Source organism: Cicer arietinum, chromosome 7, assembly GCF_000331145.2.
Source record: "Cicer arietinum cultivar CDC Frontier isolate Library 1 chromosome 7, Cicar.CDCFrontier_v2.0, whole genome shotgun sequence".
Lineage (NCBI taxonomy): Eukaryota > Viridiplantae > Streptophyta > Magnoliopsida > Fabales > Fabaceae > Cicer > Cicer arietinum.
Window position 1 is genome coordinate 17302607 of NC_021166.2, and position 26985 is coordinate 17329591.

The 26985-nt window shown below is 29.1% G+C and overlaps 1 protein-coding gene and 1 pseudogene across 1 annotated transcript; one reads left to right on the forward strand and one right to left on the reverse strand.

Annotated features, from left to right (window-relative positions):
* Window positions 1–18043: 18043 nt before the first annotated feature.
* On the reverse strand, window positions 18044–22811 carry LOC101488363 (28 kDa ribonucleoprotein, chloroplastic-like; annotated as a pseudogene).
* On the forward strand, window positions 22770–23721 carry LOC101497131 (RING-H2 finger protein ATL80-like). Its single transcript, XM_004509405.4, has one exon. The coding sequence runs from the start codon at window positions 23052–23054 to the stop codon at window positions 23667–23669; it is 618 nt and encodes a 205-aa protein (XP_004509462.1). The 5' UTR covers window positions 22770–23051; the 3' UTR covers window positions 23670–23721.
* Window positions 23722–26985: the final 3264 nt, after the last annotated feature.

Consider the following 26985-nt stretch of genomic DNA (forward strand, 5'->3'; position numbering starts at 1 on the left):
TAATTCTATTACTTTCTAAACGAGTAGACATTTTCTAAATGATCGATGTTGGAAAGAGAAATTTATAAAGAGAAAGAGAAATTAATACCCTTAATTATTTATAGTAGAAAGAGAAATTTATAAAATAAAATAATAAATAATTATCAACATTGTTGGAAAGGTTGCAATTTTCCAATTATACCCTTAACCCTCGTTAAATTAATGTCTTACACATTTTTTAGTAAGTGGTTAATAAATAGTTGAAAAGTCTAAATATGAATTTATTATCATATGTACTTTTTATGAGTTTAATTGCTATGCATTGTTAATATAAAAAAATTTATTTTGTTAGTATATTACAATTATTCATAAAGATGTTGACTTTAAAGGTTAGTTTTTGTAAAAGTTAAATATCTCTATTGATCTAACAATTGTAATTGATTAACTGTGTAAAAACTATTTATACCTACAATATATATAAATTAAATCCCTATAATGTTTGTATTATTCTTGAAGTAAAGTTGATGATATAAATTTAGTTAGGGAGTTTTTCTATTCAAAAAAATTGGATGGAATTCTTTAAATAATTTTTTTTCGGCTGGGGAAACAATTTTAGATTAAATATAACGGAGGAAAGGTGTTTTATTTTTTTGCTCCACGTTTTTTTGAAGATGTGTTGCTCCACTTTGTGACTTGTGAGTAGAGGTTGAAATAGGCAAGATCAGACCAGACTTTGAAATGTCTGAGTAGTCTGACCTACGATTTATTTTTTAGGCTTAAGTCTGGTCTACGGCCTATCATAGGTTCTTTTTTCGGTCTGGCCTGATCTTTTTAAAAGTCTGGCATGACCTGAAAGCCTATTTAAAAGTCTTATTCACATTAAATCATTTAAATATTCTAACAGAATAATTTTTTAAAAATATGAAACAAACAAATAATAGATTTTTTTTTAAACAAATGCACCTATTATTACCTCTCAAACAAATATGGAATGACTACTGAGTGATTGATTAATTGAATGGCTCTCGAATCTGAAACGACTACCAAATATGGAATTGCTACTGAATATGGAATAATTACTGAGTAATTATATAATTGATATAATTTAATATAGGAAATAATATCATTAGTATAATAATAAAAAATCATATTAATAAATAATAAAATATATATAGGCTGCCATGTCAGACCTAATAGGTTTTTTTTATAAGCTTGAGTCAGACCTATTTAAATAAATAGGCTTTAAAAACAGTCTGAACCTAGCCTTTTTATTAAATAGGTCAGGTCAGACCATAAGTAGGTCAGACCATAGGCCCCTGACGGACGACCTAACATATTCCCATATCTACTTGTGAGTAGAAGTGGTATTATATTTATTATTATTTATTAATATAGTATTTATTAAATTATAAATATATTTAGATCAGATATTTTTCTTCAAATATATTTTAAGTAATTACATATTATTACTAAAAAATTAGTGTTTCAAATAATGGTTGGTGTTTTGTAAACATAAAAGTGCAATGGACTTTGTTGGGAAAGGATTGTCGTGATAAACTTTGAGGATTTTTTTTTTTTTTTTTTTTTTTTTTTTTTTTTTTTTTTTTTTTTTTTTTTTTTTTTTTTTTTTTTTTTTTTTTTTTTTATTATGTAATATGTTTTATTTTATATTCTTTTTTAAATTTAACAAAAAGTAATATAAATATTTTAAAAAAAACAAAATAATATTGATAAAATAAAACAAAATATAGAAAAAATACAGTGGTTGAATAAATGTGTCAATTAAGAAATGCATATTTCACATCAAGCTGGCACATCAACCAGCCCCTAGTACATGCCAATGCTATCACAAGCCTGATTGTCTCAATTCTGACCACTGAAGCAAACACTTCATAATAAACTATACATGCCCTTTGTAGGAATCCCTTGGCAACCAATTTAGCTTTGTACTTAGAAATTGTGCCATCTGGGTTCAACTTCAATTTGTAGACCCACTTTACTCAAATCTGCTTCTGGTTTGGAGGCAAATATGTCAAGTACCATATTTGATTCTTCTCAATTGCATTGATCTTTCCATTATTGTTTTCTTCCAGAATCCTTTCTTTAAGGCTTCTTCAATATTCAAAGGTTCTGTATATGCAAATAAGGCCAAATTAATCGACCATCCACTTATGTCAATTTCATTGTCACTGTAAACTTCAAATTATCTTAAGTGTGTTGGTAGTTGTCTTTCCCTTTTAGGTCTGCTTGACTATATTCTTTCTTCATCTCTGTTTCCACTGGAATGTTTCTCATCCTGTACTTGTAAAGGAATTTGTGAAGGTTGGCTTGTGCTGCTGCTACTTTCTTGTGCCTAGTCCCAATGATGGCTGTTGAAAATCTGCTTTTGTTTTTAGTCCCGATTCTCTTATTCAATGATCATGACATCTCTGCTGCCACCATATTGCCTCTGATAGGATTATACAGTTTGTAAGCACCAAATGGGTGATACCCAACCAAGATCATGGCTTCACTCTTGCCCTTCAACTTTCTTATTTTCTAGTCAGGCGCATGATTGAAACATAGAGCACCAAATATTCTCAAGTGCATTAATGCTAGTTTCCTTCCTCTCCAAACCTCTTTTGACATCTTCTCTGGCAGTTTCTTTGTTGGAAATTCATTAAGAATGTAGGCAGCAATTGATGCAGCTTGTCCCCAGAACTTGTGTGACAGTCACTTCTCTTTTATCATATTTCTAGTCATGTCTAGAATGGTTCTATTCCTTCTTTCAGCCATACCATTGTGTTGAGGTTTGTAAGGAGTCGTTACCTCATGTTCAATTCCATTCTTGACATAAAACCCCTTGAATTAATGTGGAGTATACTCTCCTACTTCTTCTATCCCGCACCTTGACAACTTCTCCACTTTGTTTCTCCACATTAACCTTAAAGTTTTTGAATATGTCTAATGCTTCATCTTTGACTTTAATCAAATAAATCTATAACATTCTACTGAATTCATCAACAAAGGTTATGAAATACTTATTACCTCCTAATGATGGCACCTCAAATGGTCCACATATGTCACTATGAACCACTTCAAGAACATTTTTCGCTCTTGCTTGCACTTGTGATTGAAATTAATTTCTTGATTGTTTTCCTTCCATACATACTTCACACACCTTCTCAGGGACATCAATCATATGAATTCGTCATAGGAAAACAAAATAATATTAAGTTGCTAATTTTACTGCAATATAGGAGTTAATTGTTAAAATAATATAACACGTTATTTGTTGGGGTACATCTACTCAACCGCGTTAACTTTGATATTTTTTTATTAAATGTATTTTGTTTGAATTTATTAATATAATTTTGGTTTTTTTATTATATTAAAAATATTTTATTTTTATTATTTTTTATTTATTAAATCGGAGAAAAAATAAGAGGGAGTTGTTAACAAAATAAAATTGTGTTGTTATTTTATCTATAAAATATTAGAGACAATTTATTTGTTTCGACACATTAACTCAACTTTGACGTATTTTGTTTTAGTATTTCGTTATATTATATTAATATTATATTAATATTTTAAATATTTTTTATTTTTTAAATTAACAAAATTTTACTTTGATTATTATTATTTTTTATTTATTAAATCAGAGGAAAAATATGAGGGAGTTGTTAACACAATAAAATTGTGTTGCTATTTTATTTGCAAAATATTATGAACACGTAATTTATTTTGACATATCTAGATGTATTTTTTTCTATTAAACATATTTTGTTTTATTTTATTAATAATATTTTGTTTTTGTTTTTATTTTTTATTATTTCTTATTTTTTAAAATAACAAATATTGTTTTGTAAAAAGTAAAAAAATTTAATATATATATTTTTCAGTGTGGAGTATAATAGTTAGTTTTTTTTATAATAAAAAAAAAAGAAGGTATATAAGTTCTTATAGGTTCACGCAAACGTTTGGAAATTTTACGTTAATTTGGAGAGAATTCAACTGGGTTAAGTGGAACATTTCATTGACACTAATTAATGTGTGGAAGATTGTGAATTATTTTTGGGACTTTAATATGAGGAGATAATATAAAGTTAGTGGATTGGGGAAATGTAAAATAAGGGTATAATAGGAACAATTTCATTAAAGCCAAAACAGCATTATGCGCAGGGACGAAACTGTTTGAAAAGTAGTTTAAGTAATGGTTAACATTTGCTTTGAAAATAATAATTTAATAAATTTTGGGTAAAGAATATTTTTAAAGTTTAATACATTAAAAAATAAATTATATGATAAAGAGAAAGATTTATATTATAGATTGTGTCCTACTATATGTTGATTTTTCTAAAATAAATGTGTAAGTGTTGTTATAATACTGTTTAAATGTATTAAAATTACAAACATAAATTTAAATATATCTCTTATCGTCATTTTAGTCTTTAGTTAATTAATTTAATTTTCTTTCTTTATTAATCACTTTTGTTTATAAAATAACTAACAAAAAAATACATTTAAGAATGTGATTGTAATTTTAATAATTCAAATACTATAATATTACATTCGATAACAATTAAAAGAGATATATTGTAAGTCTACTCTTCAAAAATTACGTATCCGCCTAAGATTATACGACAAATATTAAGGAACGAGGGAATAGGAGTATGTGTATAACTTGTGCATACATTTCAATTAAATGTCATAAAAGAATTCGATATATATAAATTGATTTCGATTCAATAGTTTTTCTATAGAAATTTAAAGTTAAAATTTATTTTATAATTTTAAATTCTTCAAATAGAATTTCATATCTAGAACATAACATAATTATGATGTTTTAGATCAATTTTAAGATATTTGCAAATTTAAATTCTTATTATAGAATGATCTAAGTCTTTAAACACTAAATAAAATATAAAATTTTCTCATATGTTATATATTAATAAATCTTTTATTAAATGAATCAGTTTATTGAGTTTTTTTAGGTGACATTTGAATTTGATTAATTTATTGTATACATACAGAATAATAAATCGTCAAAATCTCTTTATAAGTCTCAAGGTTTTGCTATATACAATCAGAGATATTTTTATTCATAGTATTATTTTTTGCAACAAATATTGAGATAAATCTTTAGTCTTGTTAATAAGACAAATCTTCGTTCTTCCATTTTCTTTTACATTTTCATAACTGACTTGGAAGTCTTTTATAAATTTCTTTCATTCAATTTATTGATTTTAATTATGATATTTATTTTAAATTCTTATCATAGAATGATCTAAGTCTTTTTTCCAATGCAATTACATGAATTTGGTTTAATCAATGTTATATTAAATTGTAGATATAATTGGACTGTCATAATTCTAGTCAATAATAGACCTAGGTCATGGTATATTGTGGACTAGATCTATTTCAGTTCTACTTCAAGAACAATATCAATTAGGCATATATATCTGACCAATTTATTAATGTTGTATTTTTCTTTTCTTCTTAATGTTGTATTTGATCGTTAATAATTTTGAATAACACATGACATGATGGATAATGATGTGAGATTCCTCTAATATGACATGTTATTTACTTAATCATGGTCTCATTAAATAATGAACCTACCATTGTCACATACTAATTGGGTAGAAGACAATCTTCTTTCATGCTCCATTCTTCACAATATAATTCATTCTTGTGGTTTCACTCCCAATAGCCAAGGCATGGAAATTGATTCATTCCTATATATGGACCATATTCTTTGTATTTGGTCGATTGAACATGTCGTAATCTTGTAGCTACATGATTTTATCCTATTGGACCATATATAGAATTAAAACATTGATCATTTAAAAAATTAATTGCACAAAAAAATTAAAAGAAATAAATTTTCGTGTTGGACTAAGACACGCCTTCAATTAACTCCACATAAAGTTTATTTTTTCTTCACAATAAAAAGAAAAAAGAAGATTTGAATTGAATGGAAGATCTAATTTTAGTAAGATAGAAGAAAAATAAAGTTTTGAGATGTGACATGTAGTGGCTAAAGTAAGAGACTGTTTCCGGAAGCACTAGCTAGCTAGCTTTCAATTACAGAACAAAGCTTTCAAGCCGAATTGAAAGTCCATATGATTCTTGACTTGACATTAACCAAAATCGTGTCTTCATTTTTTTGTACATAAAAGAATTCAAAATAAAACTCTATTTCGCGTTTTAGTTTAGTTTTTCAAATATATTCTTTCTAGTACAAGATTTACAATGACCGGCCAATACTACAACCTTGACCTAAACATAAATATGAGAATGACATAGATATAAGTGGAACATTTTAAAATAAAATAAAATAAAATTAATATTCATTCAAATTTAAATTTGTTAAAATAAAAAATGATGAATATGACTACAATCATGATAAAAGTTAATAGTACAAAACAATAACATAACTCAAAACGGCAACTTGTCTACAACTATGGCAAAATTCAAATGTCCGAAATACCTACGTTTTTAGATTTTAACATTGACGACATTAAAGCATTGATTGAAAATTGTAATGAATCAAAACTATTATGTCAATATGAACGAAATAAACAACGCAACAAAAGTAATTGTATATAGCGCTTTTTTGAAAAAATATTGTTGTTGCATTTATTAAAAAATTCAAAACTTTCATATAGCATTTTCTTGAAAAGCGATTTTGTAGCCCTTAGACAACACTTTTTAGTAAAACGTTGTCATATGCATGTACATTAGAAATACGATGCTGAGAAGTGTTGTCCTATGGTTAAAAAAAACAAAAATTATGGGAACCTTAGAAAATGTTTTTTTTTATTAAACGCTATCTAATGTTTATAGCGCTTTTGTTAAAAATATTGTCAATGATTAACCAAATTATAAAATATAAAAAACAAAACATTCAAATATGCGTGCCCCATAAACCCTTTTTCTTGTCCAAAATCCTTCATCTTCCTGTTCGATCTTCTTCTTGCATTTTGCCTCCATTCTTATTCTTGATTCAAACCCTAAAAAGAGAGACTAGAAACAAGAGCAACCCTTCTTCTTCTTAATGTGAAACATGTGTGATACGACTGAGATAAGAAACACGAATGCCATAAAATGCAAGAAACATAAGCTCATTCAAAAGCCCAAAAACTCAAAAACGCAAATGTAAGAAACGTGAAACCCTTTTCATCATCAACCCATAAACGAGAAATCAATTTCTTCATCAACCCATAAACGAGAAACCCTTTTCGTCCTCCGCTTATGTCACTGAACTCCCTTTCTCATGATTGTAAGTCTCTAAAACATTTTATCCAAAAAATGTTTTGTCATTTACATTGATTAATATTATTTGTCAATTTGTTGCTCGTATTTAGGTTTCGCTAAATTTGAAGTAAGATCACAATTTTGCTTCCATCACTATTCATACTCTAAACCTCCCCTCACAAGTTTGTAAATCTCTAAAAAAAATCTTTGAGAGAATATTTAGTAATTTATAGTTGAAATTTATTTGCTATTTTATTATTGTTGTATGTTGAAAGGAAATGCCTAACTGTCAAATTTTGATTGTTGCATATGTTGTTTTTTTCAAGGATTGAAGTTATGCTATGAGTATAATATGTATGAGTTTCAAAAGAAGTTATTTTTTTTCTTGTAAGATGAACTAAAAGTACTTATAAATTTCCCTTAATTTTATGTTATGTACTATAAGAGATTTATCGTTCATGCACATAATTAAGGCTTGAGTAGATGCTAACTCTATGTGTATTGTAGGATATGAGTATTTTTTAAGATTGAGAAAATAGTTTGTGCTTCTATGACAACTTATTTAAACAAGCTTAGAGACTTGTTAAGTTTTATAAAAGGACAATTTGATGTTTTATGCTTCTATGACAAAGATGAACTATTAGCGTTATGAATTTATGATTATAATCCTAGCCTAAAAACTAAAATTATACAGATTTAACAAATTCTCAATGGATCAAGGCACATCATCGAAAACCTTTTTACAAATTGCTATTTCAACTTTCTTACAAAATTAGAATGCCCCTTGTAAAGCTATAGAAATGGAAGGACTTGATATGCATATAAAATTCACCTTCTCTTCATTAACCTTATTTATTATCATTATATTTTACTTAGTTAATGGGAATGTAATTCATACGGACTTCCATTGTTCAAAATACTATTGTGGCTCAAATTCTGTTTTTGACAATTCTAGACTTAATGTAGCCCACTAAGCCGACGTTGTCTTTTATTATTATTATTATTATTATTATTATTATTATTATTATTATTATTATTATTATTATTATTATTATTATTATTATTATTATTATTAATATTATTATTAATATTATTATTATTATTATTATTATTATTATTATTTTTTAATTTTATAAAAGAACAATTTCATATTTGGTATAGACCTTGACTAGTCTTATTATGGCTTGCCTATGTTTGTAATTTGAATTTTTAGTACCACAAAATATTAATATATACTTTGACGTTTATTGAATTTATGAGGATATTATTTATTAACCTTTCTGCACTTGTATAAATAGGTGAAAGTTACATTATCGGTAGAGAGATATAATTCTCCATCGAGGTATCATTCTTTTTAGACAGTGAAACTTTATGATTGTTTTATGTATAGTCTATCACTTTTTTTTTTATTGAATCTATTTTTTTCTCGTGATTTGTACCATTTATTTTATTTTATTTTTTATGTTTTATCTTAATAATGGGTTGAAAATTTTGAATCCAGATTCAAGTTTTTATTTGATACTATCAAATTATTCTTGCATATCTTTCTGGATGATTATTTATTTTTTGGTTGATTGTTTTTGTTTGATCATGCAATGTGCGCGCAACTTAACCAACTCAACTAACTCATAGTGATTATAACTAACACAATAATTAACAAATCTTGTGATTATAATAGTAGTTTATTTCAATTGTCTTAATAAAAATATGTTACACAAATACTAATTTTTAATTGCCTCTCAAAGTTTGTTTTAACTCAATTTTTTGTTATAACACTTTTTAGATAAATTTTTTTTAACTTTTTGTTAAAGTAATTTTAAAGAACAGATGGATGTCTGATAATTGATTGTCAAAGGATTATGAAAATAGAGTAAAAGAGTTTGTTAAGTTTGTCGTGAAATACGCCAATGATCCTAGTAGAATCATCTATCCATGCGTAGATTGCTGTTATGGAAACCGAGTTAATGAAGTGTAATTGGATTAGCATTTATGAAGGAACGAAAATGATCGAAGATATACATGTTGTATAATTCACGGTGAAATATGTAACGAGAATGTTAATTTGGGGAATAATATGAAATATGCATTGAACCATTTTGACACAAATACGTATGATTGTGATCGAATTGAAGAGATTGCAGATGTGGTTGAAGAAGATCTTCAGAATTATCCTTAAATGTTTGAGAGGTAGTTAAGTGAGGCAGAGAAGCCTTTACACGATGGTTGCAATAAATTCACAAGATTGTTTGCAATAATAAAGTTGTACAACTTAAAAAGCAAACAATTGATCTTCTGATAAAAGTTTCTCAAACTTATTAACTCTTCTGAAAGATATGTTACCACAAGACAATATTCTTCCTAATCAAACATGCAAGATCAAACGAATGTTATGCTCTATTGGCATGAGTTATGATATGACTCATGTTTGTCCTAACAATTGCATTTTGTTTATCATTAAAGGAGTGTCCTAAATGTAACATCTCTCATGTAAGAAGCAATTGATTCATACGAAAGTTGTATGGTATTTTCCTATAATACATAGGTTTAGGCATATGTACTGTAATGAATGTGACGCAAAACACTACACATGACATGTAATTGAAAGTATTAAAAATGGAAAGTTTTGTCACCTTAAAGATTCTCTATAGTGGACAAAAATGGATCACGATTATCTTGATTTTGGACAAGAAGCAAGAAGTCTACGTCTGATACTATCTGCTAATTGAATGAACCCACATGAGAGGAGTTTTACAATGAGAAGGTGACATGGCTAAATCTTGACCATATAACTATACTTGGATGATCAAGATTCATAACAAAAGTCATGTGACATTTTTAAGTGATTGTATGTCACTTAAATAACTTTTAGTCATGATCATTCATGTATGTTTGTACGGTCAAGATTTAACATTGTCATCATCTCATTATAAAACTCGTCTTGTTTGATACACTCTTAATCAAAGTCTTGCAAAATTAAGACTTTAAAAGTCTTCCCCTAAAAATGGTTGCTCATCTCTTTCTCGATTTGTGTAGTATCTTCAAACATTTGTAGAAACAAATATATCTATGAGCGCGAAGATGCGTGATATACTAATAGAGAAATGTATTTTTGGTGTTTTTATTTAGAAATTATTAGTAGGGAGGAAATTATATAGCTTTTGAAACATCAAGAAATATATGCATCTATTATCTCCAAATAACTTTAGATGAATGAATTATATTTTTTGTTTCAATGAATCGACGACCTGATGTTATATTTTCAACGTACTTGTATGAAAATTGGCGTGTTCGCATTAATTGACTAGCATATTCTCCTTCTTACCTCCAAATTCGATATATATGTTTGAAAATTATCCAACTCAATAAAAGATTATATAGTTTATGTAGTGATGGACAATAAAGAACATATGGATAAATAGTTTATTATATCATATAATTATGGGTTAGATTTTATTTTAAATTTAATTTATGGTATATTACTTTCTCTTTTTGGATTTGATTTGCTTATTGACTTTTTTTGTATGAGGCACTCGGTGTTAATTGTCATTAATGTCACATTAAAAATAGTTTATTATTTGGATTCAAAACGTGGAGATTATGCAACGCACTTGAAATTTAGGTTTATGTTTGATACATCAGTATATCATTCTATCAAAATCTATATAAATATATGTGGTTGTTTGTGTAGTTATTCTAAATATATTCATCTATATATATTTGTTAGAGCTATAAAAATATTAAATGCTCAAAGAGAAACTCAAGTTTCGAAGAATATATCGAACAACATTAAGTGGGGATCAACACATGTTTTATATAACTGCCTATTACATTTGGTGTATAATTATAAATATTACTACAAAAAATTTGCCATTGATTTATTGTAGCTATCAAATTAACACGAGATTCAAAATTTATCTAATGCTTAAAAAAATGCTATCTAATGTTTAAAAAAGCGATTTATAAGGCTTTACTCAGTGTAGTGAAGATGTAAAAACAAAAGAAAATCATATCAAGGCAAGAAAACAACTTCGCACTCAAATGATGAATCACATGAAAAACTCTTAAGAAAAACTATCTTGTGCTATTTAGAGATAATAAAAAAAATGACTTAGACTTAGAGGGATTATTCTATACTATAAAATGGTCTTAAATCATCCCTCTTAAATGGATGAAGAAGGAAAGAGTTAGAGTTTTAAAAGAGTGACGATGGCGACGACGACGACCATGCAACCAAAGGTTGTTCAGCTATACGTGGAACATGAAATGTAAAATTAAATGAGTATTTTTTGTGAGAGAAGATTCATTCCATTGAGATATATAATGTACGTCAATCTCATCTCTCCATTTCATTTAATTAGAAACTAATAGTCAAAATTAAAATTAGATTTCAAAAACCCATGTCAAGATGATAATGAAAAGAAAGAAGATAATATAAATAAAGAGAATGTATGTTGATTAAGGAAACAATCTTGTATTTCAATTTAAAATTTAGTGAAGACGATGAAGAAGATACGTTAAGTTTTTAATTGGGATATCTTGAGTTTCTATTTTGATGAGGATGATAAAGAAATATTGGAAGAATTTTTATTTTTGATGTTAAGGGCTAAAATGGCAAAGAAAACTTATAAACTAATATGAAAAAACAAGTACATATTCAAATTATTATTGATACTTTTATAAGTAAAAATTACAAAATGGATCGAGAAAATATATAACAATAAAAAAAGAAGGAGTTTTCTTCTAAGAAAATTCTACATGTTCCTAAACAAAATTATTTTCTTCCATAAGGATGGAAAGAATAGGACGAGAAGGGAGGCCTCGGTTAACGCGTCCAAAATTTTCATTGTCTATGCTTCTTAGACCAAGGATGGAGAAATTGGAATCGCTAGTTCGTAGCTTAAGCAATATAGATATTGTGAGATGCTTCTTGAAAGTGTAAAAACACGAGAAGATGGGATTGAACTGTGTTTTTCCATATAAAAAACTTCTTTTAAAATTTTGAGTCGGTGACACTTAAGAAAATAGAACGCAACAAATGCAACAATAAAATAGAGTCGCATACATAAGGCAAATAACATTTGGATTTATACTCGTTCACTACCAATATGGTAGCTACATCCATCATCTCGCACAAAGATTTATCCACTAATTCAAAATCTGAATTACAACACTTGACCCTACAAGTCAGTCTTCCCAACCTCCAACCTAAAACCTACAAGTCGTTGGGGAAAAGCAACACATTGATCCTACAATTCAAGTCTTCTCAACTTCCAACTTGAAATCTACAAGTCATTGAGGAACTTAGCCACTACCGAGTTGGATTACAAGAGGGTGAAACTTGTTTCAGTGTCGCTTTTTCTAAGCATATTGATTACAATGAATTTCAATCTTAAAACATAACACAATATTACTAATTGAAAGAGAGTTTTTGCTATGATACTAAAATCTTGAAACTGAGTACTTAGACAAATTTGAGTTTGTATTGTTTTCTGAGTTGTTATGTTATGTGTTCTTCTTCATAATTGATCCCTTATGTATAACATGAATTAGGGTTTTAATATGGTCCTAATTAAAATCTGAGTCATATATGTTTACAGCTTGGTCGATAAGTATTTTGACCAGGAATAAACTTGATTGATACGATTTGGGAATATGGTCGTTTGAGAGTTAATTACATCCAAATCCGGTATGGTCAAATCTTATAGAATGTTTATGTGCGAATAATGTTCAAGTATGCGTTGAAACTAATTCTTCTTGAATCTTCCTTCATATGCTTGATTAAAAGCAGTAGAAACAAAACTGCCAATTGTTCTTAGACCTTTAGAAACTTGATACAGTTAAGTCTTCATCAGAGGTTGACTTTAATATGTTGTTCTTGGAATAATATGTTATTGTAACTTTAAGGAACCTATTGATATTTACCCACCATGTACTAGTTTATTTGTTCACCAAAATACCAAGTCTATCACAGAGAAGCTTGCATAATTTAGAGTGCTTCATGTAAATTATAAAATAAAATAAAAATTACATGTAATATTTCAACAATACTATTACGCAATAATTTGGGTTGGAGAGTTAGTAATGATATTCAGGTCAATTTTTGGACATACTGGTGGGCTCCTCAGCTTGGTCGCCTTATTGATCATGCTTTGGGTTCTGTTTCACAAGATGAGATCACAAAATATATTAGAATTAATTATAGTGAAAGTATCCGGTAGGACTTAAATGGGGTGACTCCATTTTTTACTGATGGTATTATAAATCATATTATATATAGTACGAAGTATATCTTGTGAGAGGAATTTCTAAAATATATTTGGAAATCTCTAATAACTATATTAATGTAACAAAATTAAATAACTTAATGTATCACTTGGTCAAGTGGTTGAAATGTTTGGGTTTAATGCATTTGTTGGTCATCAAACCAATGCATCTATTAAGTTACCAAATATTACAATCTTTTTTAAGAGTTGTTTTCTTTCACCAATTGGTATTAGTTTCTCTATAGATAGAGATACTTTATAGGCAAATAGAAATATAGAATTTTCATGTTACATGAATCCAATTTTTGTCAAAAATATTTTTCATTAATTTCTTCTTTTCTCTAGTGCACGAGAGTAACTGAAAGAACTTTATTCTGTAAACTATAATTGATCGATAGGTTTGATGTGAATGTACAATTCACTTCAAGGATTTCAACGTATCTTGAAGGGGACTCGCCGGTTAACCCGTTTGCATCCAATATATATAGATTGGTGGAGGCGAATCGAATTTAAAGCTTAGTGTGACACATACGCTTTGGAATTTATTTATGTAACATTCATCATCATTAGTTTCCTCTTCTTCTTGTTCAAGATTTGCAACAAATCCCCAATAAAAGTTCCAACAATCTTTAGGTTCGATTTATTTAATATTAATTGATGATTGCAACTTTGAAAGAGATAGACTTTCATTTCTTATTTATTCATGACCGTGGTGAAAAGTACACGATTAATTACTTTATATGTTTACTCTTATTTCATTTATGCTTGAAAGTGTGAGCACACTGTTATAATTAAAGTGTGCACTTATTTCTAAATGTTGGGTTATCCACTAGTATAATAATGTCGTTCGTTCCTGGTTTAATAAATGCATGGATTCCTTGACTCTCTCATACTAATTTTGAAAGTGTGCTAACAGAAAAAATAATATGTTTGGGACAATAGCAATGCATTTCAAACACGTAACCACATATTTGGCTAATCACATGTTTGGCTTAAAATATGGAAGTCAAATTTTATCATTTATACATTTAAATGCTATTAACAAGTTATGATAAAATATTTTATTGTGATAGTCAGAATTTGTGATGCTACATTATATTTTATAAAGATGATAATTGTTCCTTTAAATAATAAGTTAAGTTACATAGTAATAAATTTAATAATTTGTAATGATATATAATTGTTTTCTTTTAATTTAAATTTAACATGTAATAGAAAATTTACACATGCATGACTTAGAAACTATTTAAGTATGTGACTTTTGATAAGTACAATTTTGTTTGGTTTATGATGCAGGCTTACATGTTGGTTGATTTTAAATAATGCATATGAATTGTTATAAATATTAAGTTCATCCTTAAATTAAAATGGTTACTTTATATAAGAAGTCGTTATATGAAGAATTGATAATTTTATATTACATAAGTATGATAGTATGAAAGTAATTGTTAATTTTTTGCTTGTTCTGATATTAAAAATAATTTGAGTATATATTTTTAAATTATTGTAAGTTGACAAATGTTCATGAAAGAAACTAATAGAAAATCTTAATGATTTTATTTATTATTTATTTTCTATTTGTGATACTTATTTAAATTTACCATAGAACATATTTAAATATGAAACTTGAATTAATAAATAGAATTCATGATGCATGTATTAGTTATAATATAACTATGAAGAAATTGTTTCTTTAATAGAAATAAAATGAATTCTTATTTGTTAAGGAGTAGATGACTTACATGTTTGGACCCACCTTATGATATTTAATTATGAGAAACTTTTATGATTATGTTTTGTTAGCTTGTGACAATATATATTTAATGCATCCAATGTATTATATCTTGAATTTGGATATATTAAAAAGAGAATTAGAATTTTAAATTGAGATGCTTATTAAATATAGTAAAAGGTAGAATGACATGAAAGTTTGTGTATGTGATAATTGAGATGCTTATTAATTGTATGTGATACAATGTGAAGAGATTAAATGACAAACGTGTCATGGTTTGATGATAGTTGGTCAACACTATCAAGAATATAAAAGGTAATTGGATGTTTGATGTAAGTCATGACTTGTACCAGACCTGATATAGCATATGTTGTCGGAAGGTTAAGTCGGTATGCAAGAAATTCAAGTAAAGACCATTGACATATTAATAAAGTATTAAAATATTTGAAAGGAAGAATTAACTATAGTTTAATCTGGTATGTGATAATTGAGATGCTTATTAATTGTATGTGATACAATGTGAAGAGATTAAATGACAAACGTGTCATGGTTTGATGATAGTTGGTCAACACTATCAAGAATATAAAAGGTAATTGGATGTTTGATGTAAGTCATGACTTGTACCAGACCTGATATAGCATATGTTGTCGGAAGGTTAAGTCGGTATGCAAGAAATTCAAGTAAAGACCATTGACATATTAATAAAGTATTAAAATATTTGAAAGGAAGAATTAACTATAGTTTAATCTGTTGTGTATATCCTTTAGTTTTGAAAGGATATACAAATGTTAGTTGGATAAATCATGTGGAGGATCATGCTTCCACAAGTAGATGGATCTTCAACATTGGTAGATGTGCAATTTCTTGGGGTTCAAATAATCAAACTTGCATTGCCGACACCATCATGGCTGCAGAATTTATTGCTCTAGTTGCAAATAGTAAATAGGTTGAATGGCTAAGAGATTTGTTGTATGAGATATCAATTTGACCAAAGTCAATGGAATCGGTATCCACACATTATGATAGTCAATCTACACTATCAAAAGCATATAGCCAAGTATATAGTTAAAAATCTAGACATATTGGTTGAAGACATAGCTATGTAAAGGATTTAATGGAGATATCCATGGTGTTTGTAAGAACTGAAAAGAATCTTGCAGTTCATTTGACGAAACGTCTAAAGACCATTGACATATTAATAAAGTATTAAAATATTTGAAAGGAAGAATTAACTATAGTTTAATCTATTGTGTATATCCTTTAGTTTTGAAAGGATATACAAATGTTAGTTGGATAAATCATGTGGAGGATCATGCTTCCACAAGTAGATGGATCTTCAACATTGGTAGATGTGCAATTTCTTGGGGTTCAAATAATCAAACTTGCATTGCCGACACCATCATGGCTGCAGAATTTATTGCTCTAGTTGCAAATAGTAAATAGGTTGAATGGCTAAGAGATTTGTTGTATGAGATATCAATTTGACCAAAGTCAATGGAATCGGTATCCACACATTATGATAGTCAATCTACACTATCAAAAGCATATAGCCAAGTATATAGTTAAAAATCTAGACATATTGGTTGAAGACATAGCTATGTAAAGGATTTAATGGAGATATCCATGGTGTTTGTAAGAACTGAAAAGAATCTTGCAGTTCATTTGACGAAACGTCTAACAAAGAACATGATATTGAAGACATCATTAAGGATATGATACAAGCTCATATATAAATAATCACCAATGGTGGAAATGATCAACTCACACTTGAGTAATATCAAGTCTTGAGTTCAATGATGAAAATACACTATTAGAGTGATTGAAGTACTTGAAAATAGATACATCCCATATGGTAAAAATACTTGGACCATAAAATAAAAGTGGTAGGGTGAGTCTTCCCTTAATGGACATATATCATATATTTGCTGGAATGTATAATTATGGATGAATTTCTTATATAGTCCACCTATATGAGAATGAATTGGGCCGCTTCATAGAATTCAGGGTTTGACTCTTAAATTCTCACGAAAAGGATATGAGGCACATGGTCTTATCAAATGTGTCATTTTTATAATTCAATCAATGGTATCGAGATTTCATGTGTGAGTTATGCACACTTGTTTTAATAAATGGTTGGTTTAAAGCTTGTCTACCAATCTATTTGGGGATTAGTGAAAACATAATTAATAAGTAATTGTTCAAATCGCAAGATACCTTTATCCGAAATCATGAGATTTTCGGAATAACAGATTTAGATATATTTTGAAAATGGTGAGGAATTGTGAGGGGAATTTCCAAAATACATTTGAAATTCTCTAATAGCTATATTAATGTAGCAAAAATAAATAACTTAATGTATCACTTGATCAAGTGGTTGCAATGTTTGGCTTTAATGCATCTGTTGGCCGTCAAACCAATGCATCCACTACAAGAAAAACTCTTGTTACCTACAACAAATTTTATCTTTATCCATGGCAAGTCCGTAGGTAACGTCAAATTACTCACTATTACCCACGAACACGGGTTCGTAGCTATTTCACTCGTAGGAATATATTTACCCACGGGATACAGTTACTTAAGGAATGTCCATAGATAGTATGACTCACCGGTTCTCCGTGGGTAACATTACTCATAGAGTTTCTGTGGGTAAAAACACATACTTACCCACAGAAAATTCACAAGTAACATTACTCAAGTAACACGATATTTGGAGAGATTTCCTTTAAAATTGGAATCATAGGTTAATAATTTTCATGTGGACATAAATTAATAACATCAAAATATACAAATCTAATATGAAACCATTTGCCAAAAAGGAACATCTGAAAATTAAAAAAAAAAAAATGAAATTGTAACCTCAACCATTAAGAAGAAAAAAATAAATCAGCCAACACACACTTTAAAAGTGAAAATTTCTTGGACTCAGAAAGAGTTGCGTCTGGGCCTTTCCTCAGCAACATGCACTCTAAGTGCCCTCCCGTTCAAGCTCTGCAATATAAAAAATAAAAAAAATTAATCACACATGTAATCCTTGTAATGATTCCAAACTTATCATAAGCCTCTTCAAAACATTGTCTCAATAACATTGTTGCTTTCGTTAAACACATTTATTTACCGATACATGTTATGTTACAAACGATTAAGTAAGAAATAACTTCTGCCTCACCTGACCGTCAAGAGCACTAATGGCTTCATTCATATCATTGTCACTGGACATTGTAACAAAGCCAAAACCATAATGATCGACCGGTCTCTTTGTCATAGACTACCCAAACACTCTCAACCTTACCATGTTCATTGAAAATTTGTTTCAAGCGAGAATTGTCGACATCCCATGTCAAGTTACCAACGTAGACTCTCATCAAGTAAAATAAATACACGAACCTCAGCAAATCACAGTTTTATTGATCTCTGTTGGTGTTACTTACCTTTTGTTTCCCTTGTTGCCTTTCTTTTGGGTTCTTTTTAGTTTCATACCACCTTTTGGGTTCTTTTTTGTTTCATACCACCTTTTAGAAAAAAAAAAAGATTGAGAACAAAGTGTTGCAGCCATATTCATGAGATTAATGTACAAATTAAAAGCTAAAGATTACCTAAATGAAGATGTTGTTGGTTTGAGATTCATAGAAGATTTGCCCCCTCTAGTAGTTTCCTTGTCGTTCAGGTATTCTGCGTCACTACCAGCGCTCTCTCCATCGAAATCTGAAAAAATATTGTATGGAGGTTGCAATTTAAGACATAAGTAGATATGGTTACAAAAATAAGTATACATGGTAGCAAACAGGTATTCAAATCATCAAATGTCACGAAGCAAAAGCCACCATAAGCATTTTTACCAACTCCTGGCCACCATTAAAATCTTGCAGCATTGTACTATGATGAGGGCAAAGCATTGTTAGAACAAATACGACAATGTATAGAGACCAACCTCAGAACGTCAATTTGGATGCAGTTACAAGCTATGCAATACTACAATATAAATGTAAATGGCATGCTTCTTAAAAGGATAAATGAGATTAAAAAAAAAAGTTTTGAAGGTTCAAACACACTGAAAAGTAAACATTGACAAGGTTCGCAAGGATATTTACACAAGTTGGTTAACTAATATAGTCTACAACTCTAAATGGAAGAAAACGTTACAACTATATGATTGATATGTTTAGCTTCCTCTTCATAGTGTGCATCGATTCATAATTTTCATGTTTTGTAACACACATTGCAGGTAGCATCCTCTCTTTTTTTTCTCCATTTTCTGAGAGATGTTTCCCGCTTCAACATATTTGATAACATCACAATTCACAACCCTTCTCAGTGCTGAATCAGTCACACATTAGAAAAGATAAAAGGAAAACTTACAAAGCTATTGTACTTGTTTACAACCTTCTCAACTTCTTCCATTGTACTCATGGTTACAAATTCGAATCTACAACTCCAGTCAGTATCCCTATTATACATTACCTGAAATCACAACACAAGAGCCACATTTAAACACTTTCTACCATAAGTATAAGATACTATATAGCACTAACGCAATTACATAATATTTGAAATTGAAAACCAAAAGATAAGAATTTACCTCATTAACTTCTACAGTCCCAACCTGTTCAAAAAGCAAGGTCAATTTCTCACTATCAACATCAAAAGGCAAATTCCCAACAAAAATCTTCAAATCTTCAAATAGTTCCTCAAAACTCCCAGCTTCATTGCTTTCAGCTTCACTAACATTTGTATTTCCCCAAGTAATCAGCAGAGTTGCAAACCAAACACAAATTCATTACAATTCATTAATTACCACTAATAGATTAAACTAACAGAGTTAGGGATTTTCAAGCTCTTACCTGTGAAATGAGATGTTAGGGATTTCAACGGGCTGTGCAAAAAATAAAATGAGAGAATGAGTTAGGGTTTGCAAATCAATTAATAAACATTCATTTACACAACAAATAATCATGAAAATAGAACAAATTAGAGAGAGCAAACGAGACAACGAACGAGAGTGAAACAGGTGAAGGTAAAAAAAAAAAGATCTCAATCCAAGATTGATCTTGGCAGTGATGAAGATCGATCTTGGTTTTGTTGAAACAACAATATCAATTTTATCAATATAAAATCTGATTGTAAAGCATAAAATAAATAGAGATAGAGATAGAGAGATCACACAAGGATATATCCTGGTTCACCCAATCCGGGTTACGTCCAGTCCTCACAACCGTGAGATTTTTCACTAAGTGTTCAAACCAAGATCGTTCTTGGTTTTCATGGATCAATCTTGATCTTTACACAATTCCTACCCTTCTACCTAGAAAGGATTTCTTCAGTTCTACCTTACTGTTTTGGAAAGGCTTTAACAAGTTACCTTTCAAAACATGAAAGGATTTTTGCAATTTACTCAAGATTTGACAAAACAACCTTGAGTTACAAAGTGATGGATTTGAGACTATTTAGAATCTTGATATTTACTCAACTCTTGTTTGAGAAATATATTCTGTAAATAGACCTCAGTTGTAAATGATTACAACACAAAGATTAAAACAAAACAGCAACCTATAAGAAAGATTTTGAGACACTTGAGTATGATTGAAAATATTGATCTTTTGCTTGGTGCTGATTGTTGTGTTTTGTTCTTCAACTTGCAGCTGCATTTATAGACTCCAAGAAGGCTTATGACAGCTCATGTGACTGTTGGAAAGGGACCAGCTGTCATAAAAGAGTTGTTGGATAAGTTCTGCCAAAAGCAAGATTGATGAGCTGCATCAAAAGATCGATCCAAGATTGATCTTTTGGTTTGTGATGAACTGGCCTTGTACTCTGTGATTTGTGTCAGTATGTCAGCCTTGAGTACATGCTTTTCTGTTATGTGCACAGGCTTTAGAATAGTTCAAATCAGTAGTGTACTTTGCTACTTGTAGTCTTGTACTTGCATTTGCTTTATAAGAAGAATGATCTTTGTGATATGCCTTTATTGAAGCATGTCTTTGATTCTTCAAAATCTGGAACAAATGTGACTTGGATTGATCTTTTGTTGATTCTATATGAGAGTATAAGATGAATATTGTTTCCAGGATTGATCTTCGTTTTTCAGAACTGCTTCAAGATCAATATGCGTTTTCCAGAACTGCTTCAAGATCAATCTGCATTTTCCAGAACTGCTTCAAGATCAATCTGCGTTTTCCAGAACTGCTTTCTTTGATCTGATTTGTGATGTTTGATACCTATCTTGTTTTAACATACTCAAAAACACATGTTAAATATCAAAACACTTAGAATCATAATTAGAATTCTTAATTAACTTTTTGTTTGTTTTCATCAAAACATTAAATTGAGATTTTGTCTCAACAACAGGGAGCAAACGAGAGAGGACGAACAAGAGAGAGAGAGAGAAAGAGAGAGAGAGAGAGAGAGAGAGAGAGAGCGAACTACAGAACGAGAGAACCTGTGAGTGAGACGTTGAAGTGGCGGCCAAAGAGCTCTGAGCGGCGGTGGTTTGTTCAAATTTCGGGTAAGATTTATTTTAGTTTTTGAAAAATTACATAACTTAATTTAGTCTTTAAAAAAAAAGTTTCAGCAATATTCATTAAAATTACAAATTCACAACGCAACTATGTTTCTATCAATGACTATTTTGAATATTTAATTTTTTTCTTATCAAGAATTAATGTTATTTATTCGGTCTCTTATATAAATAAAAAAACATTTCTTGACATCTCTTTAGAGAGGAAATTAGTTTTATTTTGATTTTCTTTTTATAGAATAGAAATATGTCTTATTTAATTTTTGAAAGTAATAAAAATATTAATTGTAGTTTTTAAATTTACCTTCTTGACAACTTATTTTATAAGGATAAAAGAGTTATTTGAAAACAAAATTTAAATTAAAGGAAGGATAGTTAATGAATAATGCATTAAATATAGTAGTAGTCAATGTTTCTTTATATTTTATAATTAAAAATATATATTTTTATATTTTAGACCATGTAACACAATTTTTTTGTTAGTTATATTTGAGACATATAGATCATTAAGATATCTGGTACAATTTAGTTAAGAAGTAGTTGAATTGATACTTGATAGTATGGTGCATGTTCAAACTTGATACTCTTATTTTTTTCTCATCATTTAGTATGAGTTTCGTAGATAGACTCTTTAAAATAATAATAAAATATGATAATTTTTATGGTACTCTAAAGAAAAAATAACATGTTTATAAAAGTTTAACTAATAAATGAGTTGGTTTTTCATTAATTTATGTACATCAGCAATTATATATCCTGTATTAAAGATTGACTAAATCATTAATACAAATACATTTGTCTATACAATTTAACCCCAAAGTCAAAAGGGAGTTAAAGTATAAAGTTTAAAAGTCTGATGATATTAAATATATTACTTAATTAAATTAATTAATTAAAATTGTATCGTGTTATTGAATTGATCAATTAATTTATAATATCATAATATATCACTTTAGAAATGTAGTAGAAAATAGAAATTCCGGAGTATTAAAGATATTACGATATATTTGAATTGAAGTTTCCTTGTTAAGTAGAGAAGCCCCCACCAGCAAATAGTGAGCAAAAAGACCCTCCTCCTTCTCTTCATTATTTTGAGTCAAGAGTCTTCTCCACCTGACTCTTATCCTAAAAACGCACAATAAGTACCCTCCACTCAAACCTACTTCTACTATATATAACTACACACCTCAATTATTCATCTTCCCAAAACGCAACACAATTCCTCAAATAACAAACTATACAATACATTAAATAACCCTCTCTCTCTCTTCCTAATAAAACAAACATTATTATTTTTATTATTATTATTATCAACACACTCAACGATATGACTCGCATACTCCGAAACTTGCTATCCACACCCGACTCCGCCGCACCGCCACCGGAGTCCGCCGCATCCTTAGAATCCGACTTCGTCGTCATCCTTGCAGCTCTCTTATGCGCTCTCATATCCGTCGTGGGTCTCACCGCTATCGCCAGATGTGCTTGGCTCCGCCGTGGGCCCGTTGCCGGAAACTCGCCGGCGCCTGGCTCCGCCAACAAAGGTCTCAAGAAAAAGGTTCTGAACTCGCTTCCTAAGTTTACCTACCTCGACGGTAGTCCTGGAAAGTGGGTTGTCTCGTCGGAGTGCGCCATTTGCCTCTCGGAGTTTACCGCCGGCGAAGAGGTTCGTGTATTACCTCAGTGCGGTCATGGATTCCACGTGGCATGTGTAGACACGTGGCTTGGGTCCCACTCTTCTTGCCCCTCTTGCCGTGCTCCCTTTGCAATCGCCAGGTGTCAGAAATGCGGCCTCTACCAGCCGAATTCTGCCGGTGCCGTCGCCGGTGAGACGGAGCCAAAGTCCGTCGGCGGCGACAATGCCGAAGTTGCTAATAATTCTAATTGTGTCGGTAATAGTGTTGAAAGTCATAGCCACACTGTTTATAATGGCTTCTTGCCTTAAAACTATTTGTACATGTGCATGTAAATTATAAATATGATTTTATTTAGATCTATCTTTTTTCTTTTCATTTCAAGTTTATCTCGTAGGGATTCAATTTTTGGGCAATTTTCACCTAAAGAGATGTAGAAAGCACACATACTTACCAACAATATTGAAACATCTACGATAACTTAAGAAAATTAATTAATTAAATATAATTAATGTTGGGTGTTGTGTTCATATTGAATTTCTCCATATGTCAAAAGCTAAAACACTTCTTCAAGATCCTCTCAAATTTATTTTTAAATTTTTTTACCATGTTATAAATTTTCACCTCCTTTGTCTTTTTAATTTCAAAGTCCAATATCCTCTTGCGCATCTATTATGAGTATTGAGTGGTATCAAAAGTGCTTCATTTCTTGAGTGGAGAATGTTGTTCTTGTGTGTAAATTAGGTATTTTTTCTTTTAAAAAAAAAAATATTTTTAGGTTTTACAAATAATTATTGTTGTTCTAAAGTTTCAACATAGTTGAAATATTAAATAAACATAGTGTTTTTTCTACACTTTTAATTTTTGTTTTAAAAATATACTCAAAAATAACACTCACATTGAAATATTAAATAAACGTAGTGTTTCTTCTACACCTTTAATTTTTGTTCTAGGAGATATACTTAAAAATAATACTCAAGTCAGATAATTCAAAATCATCTATTTTATTTTAATATATAAATGAAATGACATATGTCTTATTTAGTTGGGTGACATGTTTCATTTTGTGATAATTTTATCAACTATAACCTTATCAGATTCTAGTGATTAATTTTTTACAGTTACACGTTAGATATTCTTTAATAAAAAATATTGTAGTAATATAATAGATGTAATTGTGAGGAAGTTATTTTCAATCAACTTTAAATCTTTTACGAGCCATCATGTGTTTAAACTCTCACCTTTGTTGAGAGGAGTGAAAATTTTGATATTTTGAAAAGTTGTCTCCAAAATATCTTCTCATCCTAGTTGAGAGGAGTAGAAAGCTAACTAATATTACGATTGGAAATTTGCTTTTTAAAAATAAAAAAATATTTTATTTATATATACTACCAATATAATATTTTTTATATAGTCGATAAATCATGACTAAATATAAGTGAGTATTATAAAAAATAAAAAATTACTAATAATCGAACAATGGTGATTGATTAATGATGTAATTTTTTTTATACTGACAGTATATATAAATTAAATTCAAAAATAAAATTACACTTAAAAAAATAATTTAAAATGAAAAGATATTTTAGAGACAATTTTTTTTTCCTTAAAAAAAGTTAAATAATATTTCTTTTACCTTGTAACTGTCCTTTTTTAACTAATCTACATATTTGTTATAGTAAAGAGATATTTTCAACAATAAAATTCAACAAGAAAAAAAATAAAAAGATATTTTCTAAAATATCAAAAAAGATAAGCGATGTTACATAGTGGTAGACATAAAAGCAATCAACGTCTAATTAAATTAATGATCAATCTAGTTGGATAATAATAGGACAAACAATTGATGGAAACCATGGCATGCATGTTAGCACAATTTGCATTTATACATATAGCTGCAAGCATCGCAGTTGTTTTCAAATATCTTGTGTGCCTCTTTACTCATTTTTGTTCTTTTTGTTTTATGCTCTTTTTGTTGGCTATCAATCAACCATTGAGGAAATTTGTAGCACATGGATCCCAATAATGCACATTGAATGAAATGTAGGGGAAAAAAAAAGTGTTTTTAACATTTTTAACAAGAATCCCAACAAGTACTCATATTTGTACTAAATCAGTCATTGAATGAGAATAACATTAATCATTCAAGTCAAATGGAATCACATGAAAGAATAAGGTGCATTTCTTAGTGCTAAGTGTTATAACCACTACTATTAGTTTTATCAAGCAACCTTCTACAACAAGCTTAATTTCCACTCCTTGTGAATCATTTCTTTACATCTTCATTAGCAAAAGTAAATACCCAAATGAAGGAGCCAAAACAAAAATAAAATAAAGGTTAAAGGTAAGATAAGACAAATGAGGGACATAAAGGTTGTTCAAATGTTTATTATATAGTGTCTCAATTATAAAAATAATAATAAAGGTAAATATGCTATTTAATTATATGGTCTCCTTTTGCATCTATCCTAATTCCCATTTACTTTAGATCTTTCTCAATGGGAGGACTATAAGAGTTCCCAAACCGTTGATGCTTATATTAAAACAAAAAAAGTGATTATTGATGGCATCTTCTGCTCTTAGCCTTTGTTTTAGCTATTAGGATAATGTTGTGTGGTCCCACCCCACCATTTATCTTACTAGGTTATCTTTTATTCCCCTCTCATGCCAACTTTTTAGTGTTAACACAACTCACCAACAAAGTTGAAAGTTGAGACTCGAAAAAGCAATAACCAATATTTCCCTAAGATCCTTTTGATACATTATTAGAAAGCACCATGATTACCAAAGATGATATCTGTTTCTCCCACCTTCATTTCTCACTTCCAAATCATAGTCCTACGTACCTAAAAATAAAGTTATTAAAATTCAACTTTATACTTATCCATAAAAATTTATCTTCTATTAACTTTTATAAAAAAAATCCACATTTAAAATTATTTTAAACTTCATTGATAATTGAACATTATTGAACGGATAAACCTTAAAATTATAGGGTGTTGTCACTTTGATACTTGATTCAATCAAAAATTCAAATTAATACTCAAATCATCAAAATAGTCATCGAAAGATACAAATTATTATCATAAAAATATTTGAAAAATATAATTTCATGTAAAAATAATATTTTACCGTTATATCGTCAAGAACTAAAAGTGACTAACATTTTAAAAATTCATATACTAAATTAAATTTTTGACTAAATCAGCTGTCAAAATGACACTACCCTTACATTTTCAAAAACTAAAATTATAGTTTATCTATTATTAGAGTGGACCTCGTCCCGTGCATTGTTTATTTCCACTTTTCAACCAACTTGGTTGGTTTGTTTTTACTTTTCAACCAACTTGAATTGGGGACTTCATCAATAAATTGCTTCTTTGCCTACTTTTTCCCAACTTGTCCCGTGCCTTTTTCAACTCCCTGACTAATCAAAAAATGACATTTCCGCAGGCAACTTGTTCACTCGAATGCTACTACCTACCGTTTTCTTGTGTGATTCCGTGACCGTCAGGAAATGGAGAATCAAATTTTAAACTGTCTTTCTACGGTCCAAATCCTTTATAAGTATACCAAAATTGACTATTACATTATTGATATCAATACTTTTATTACACTTTCACACTC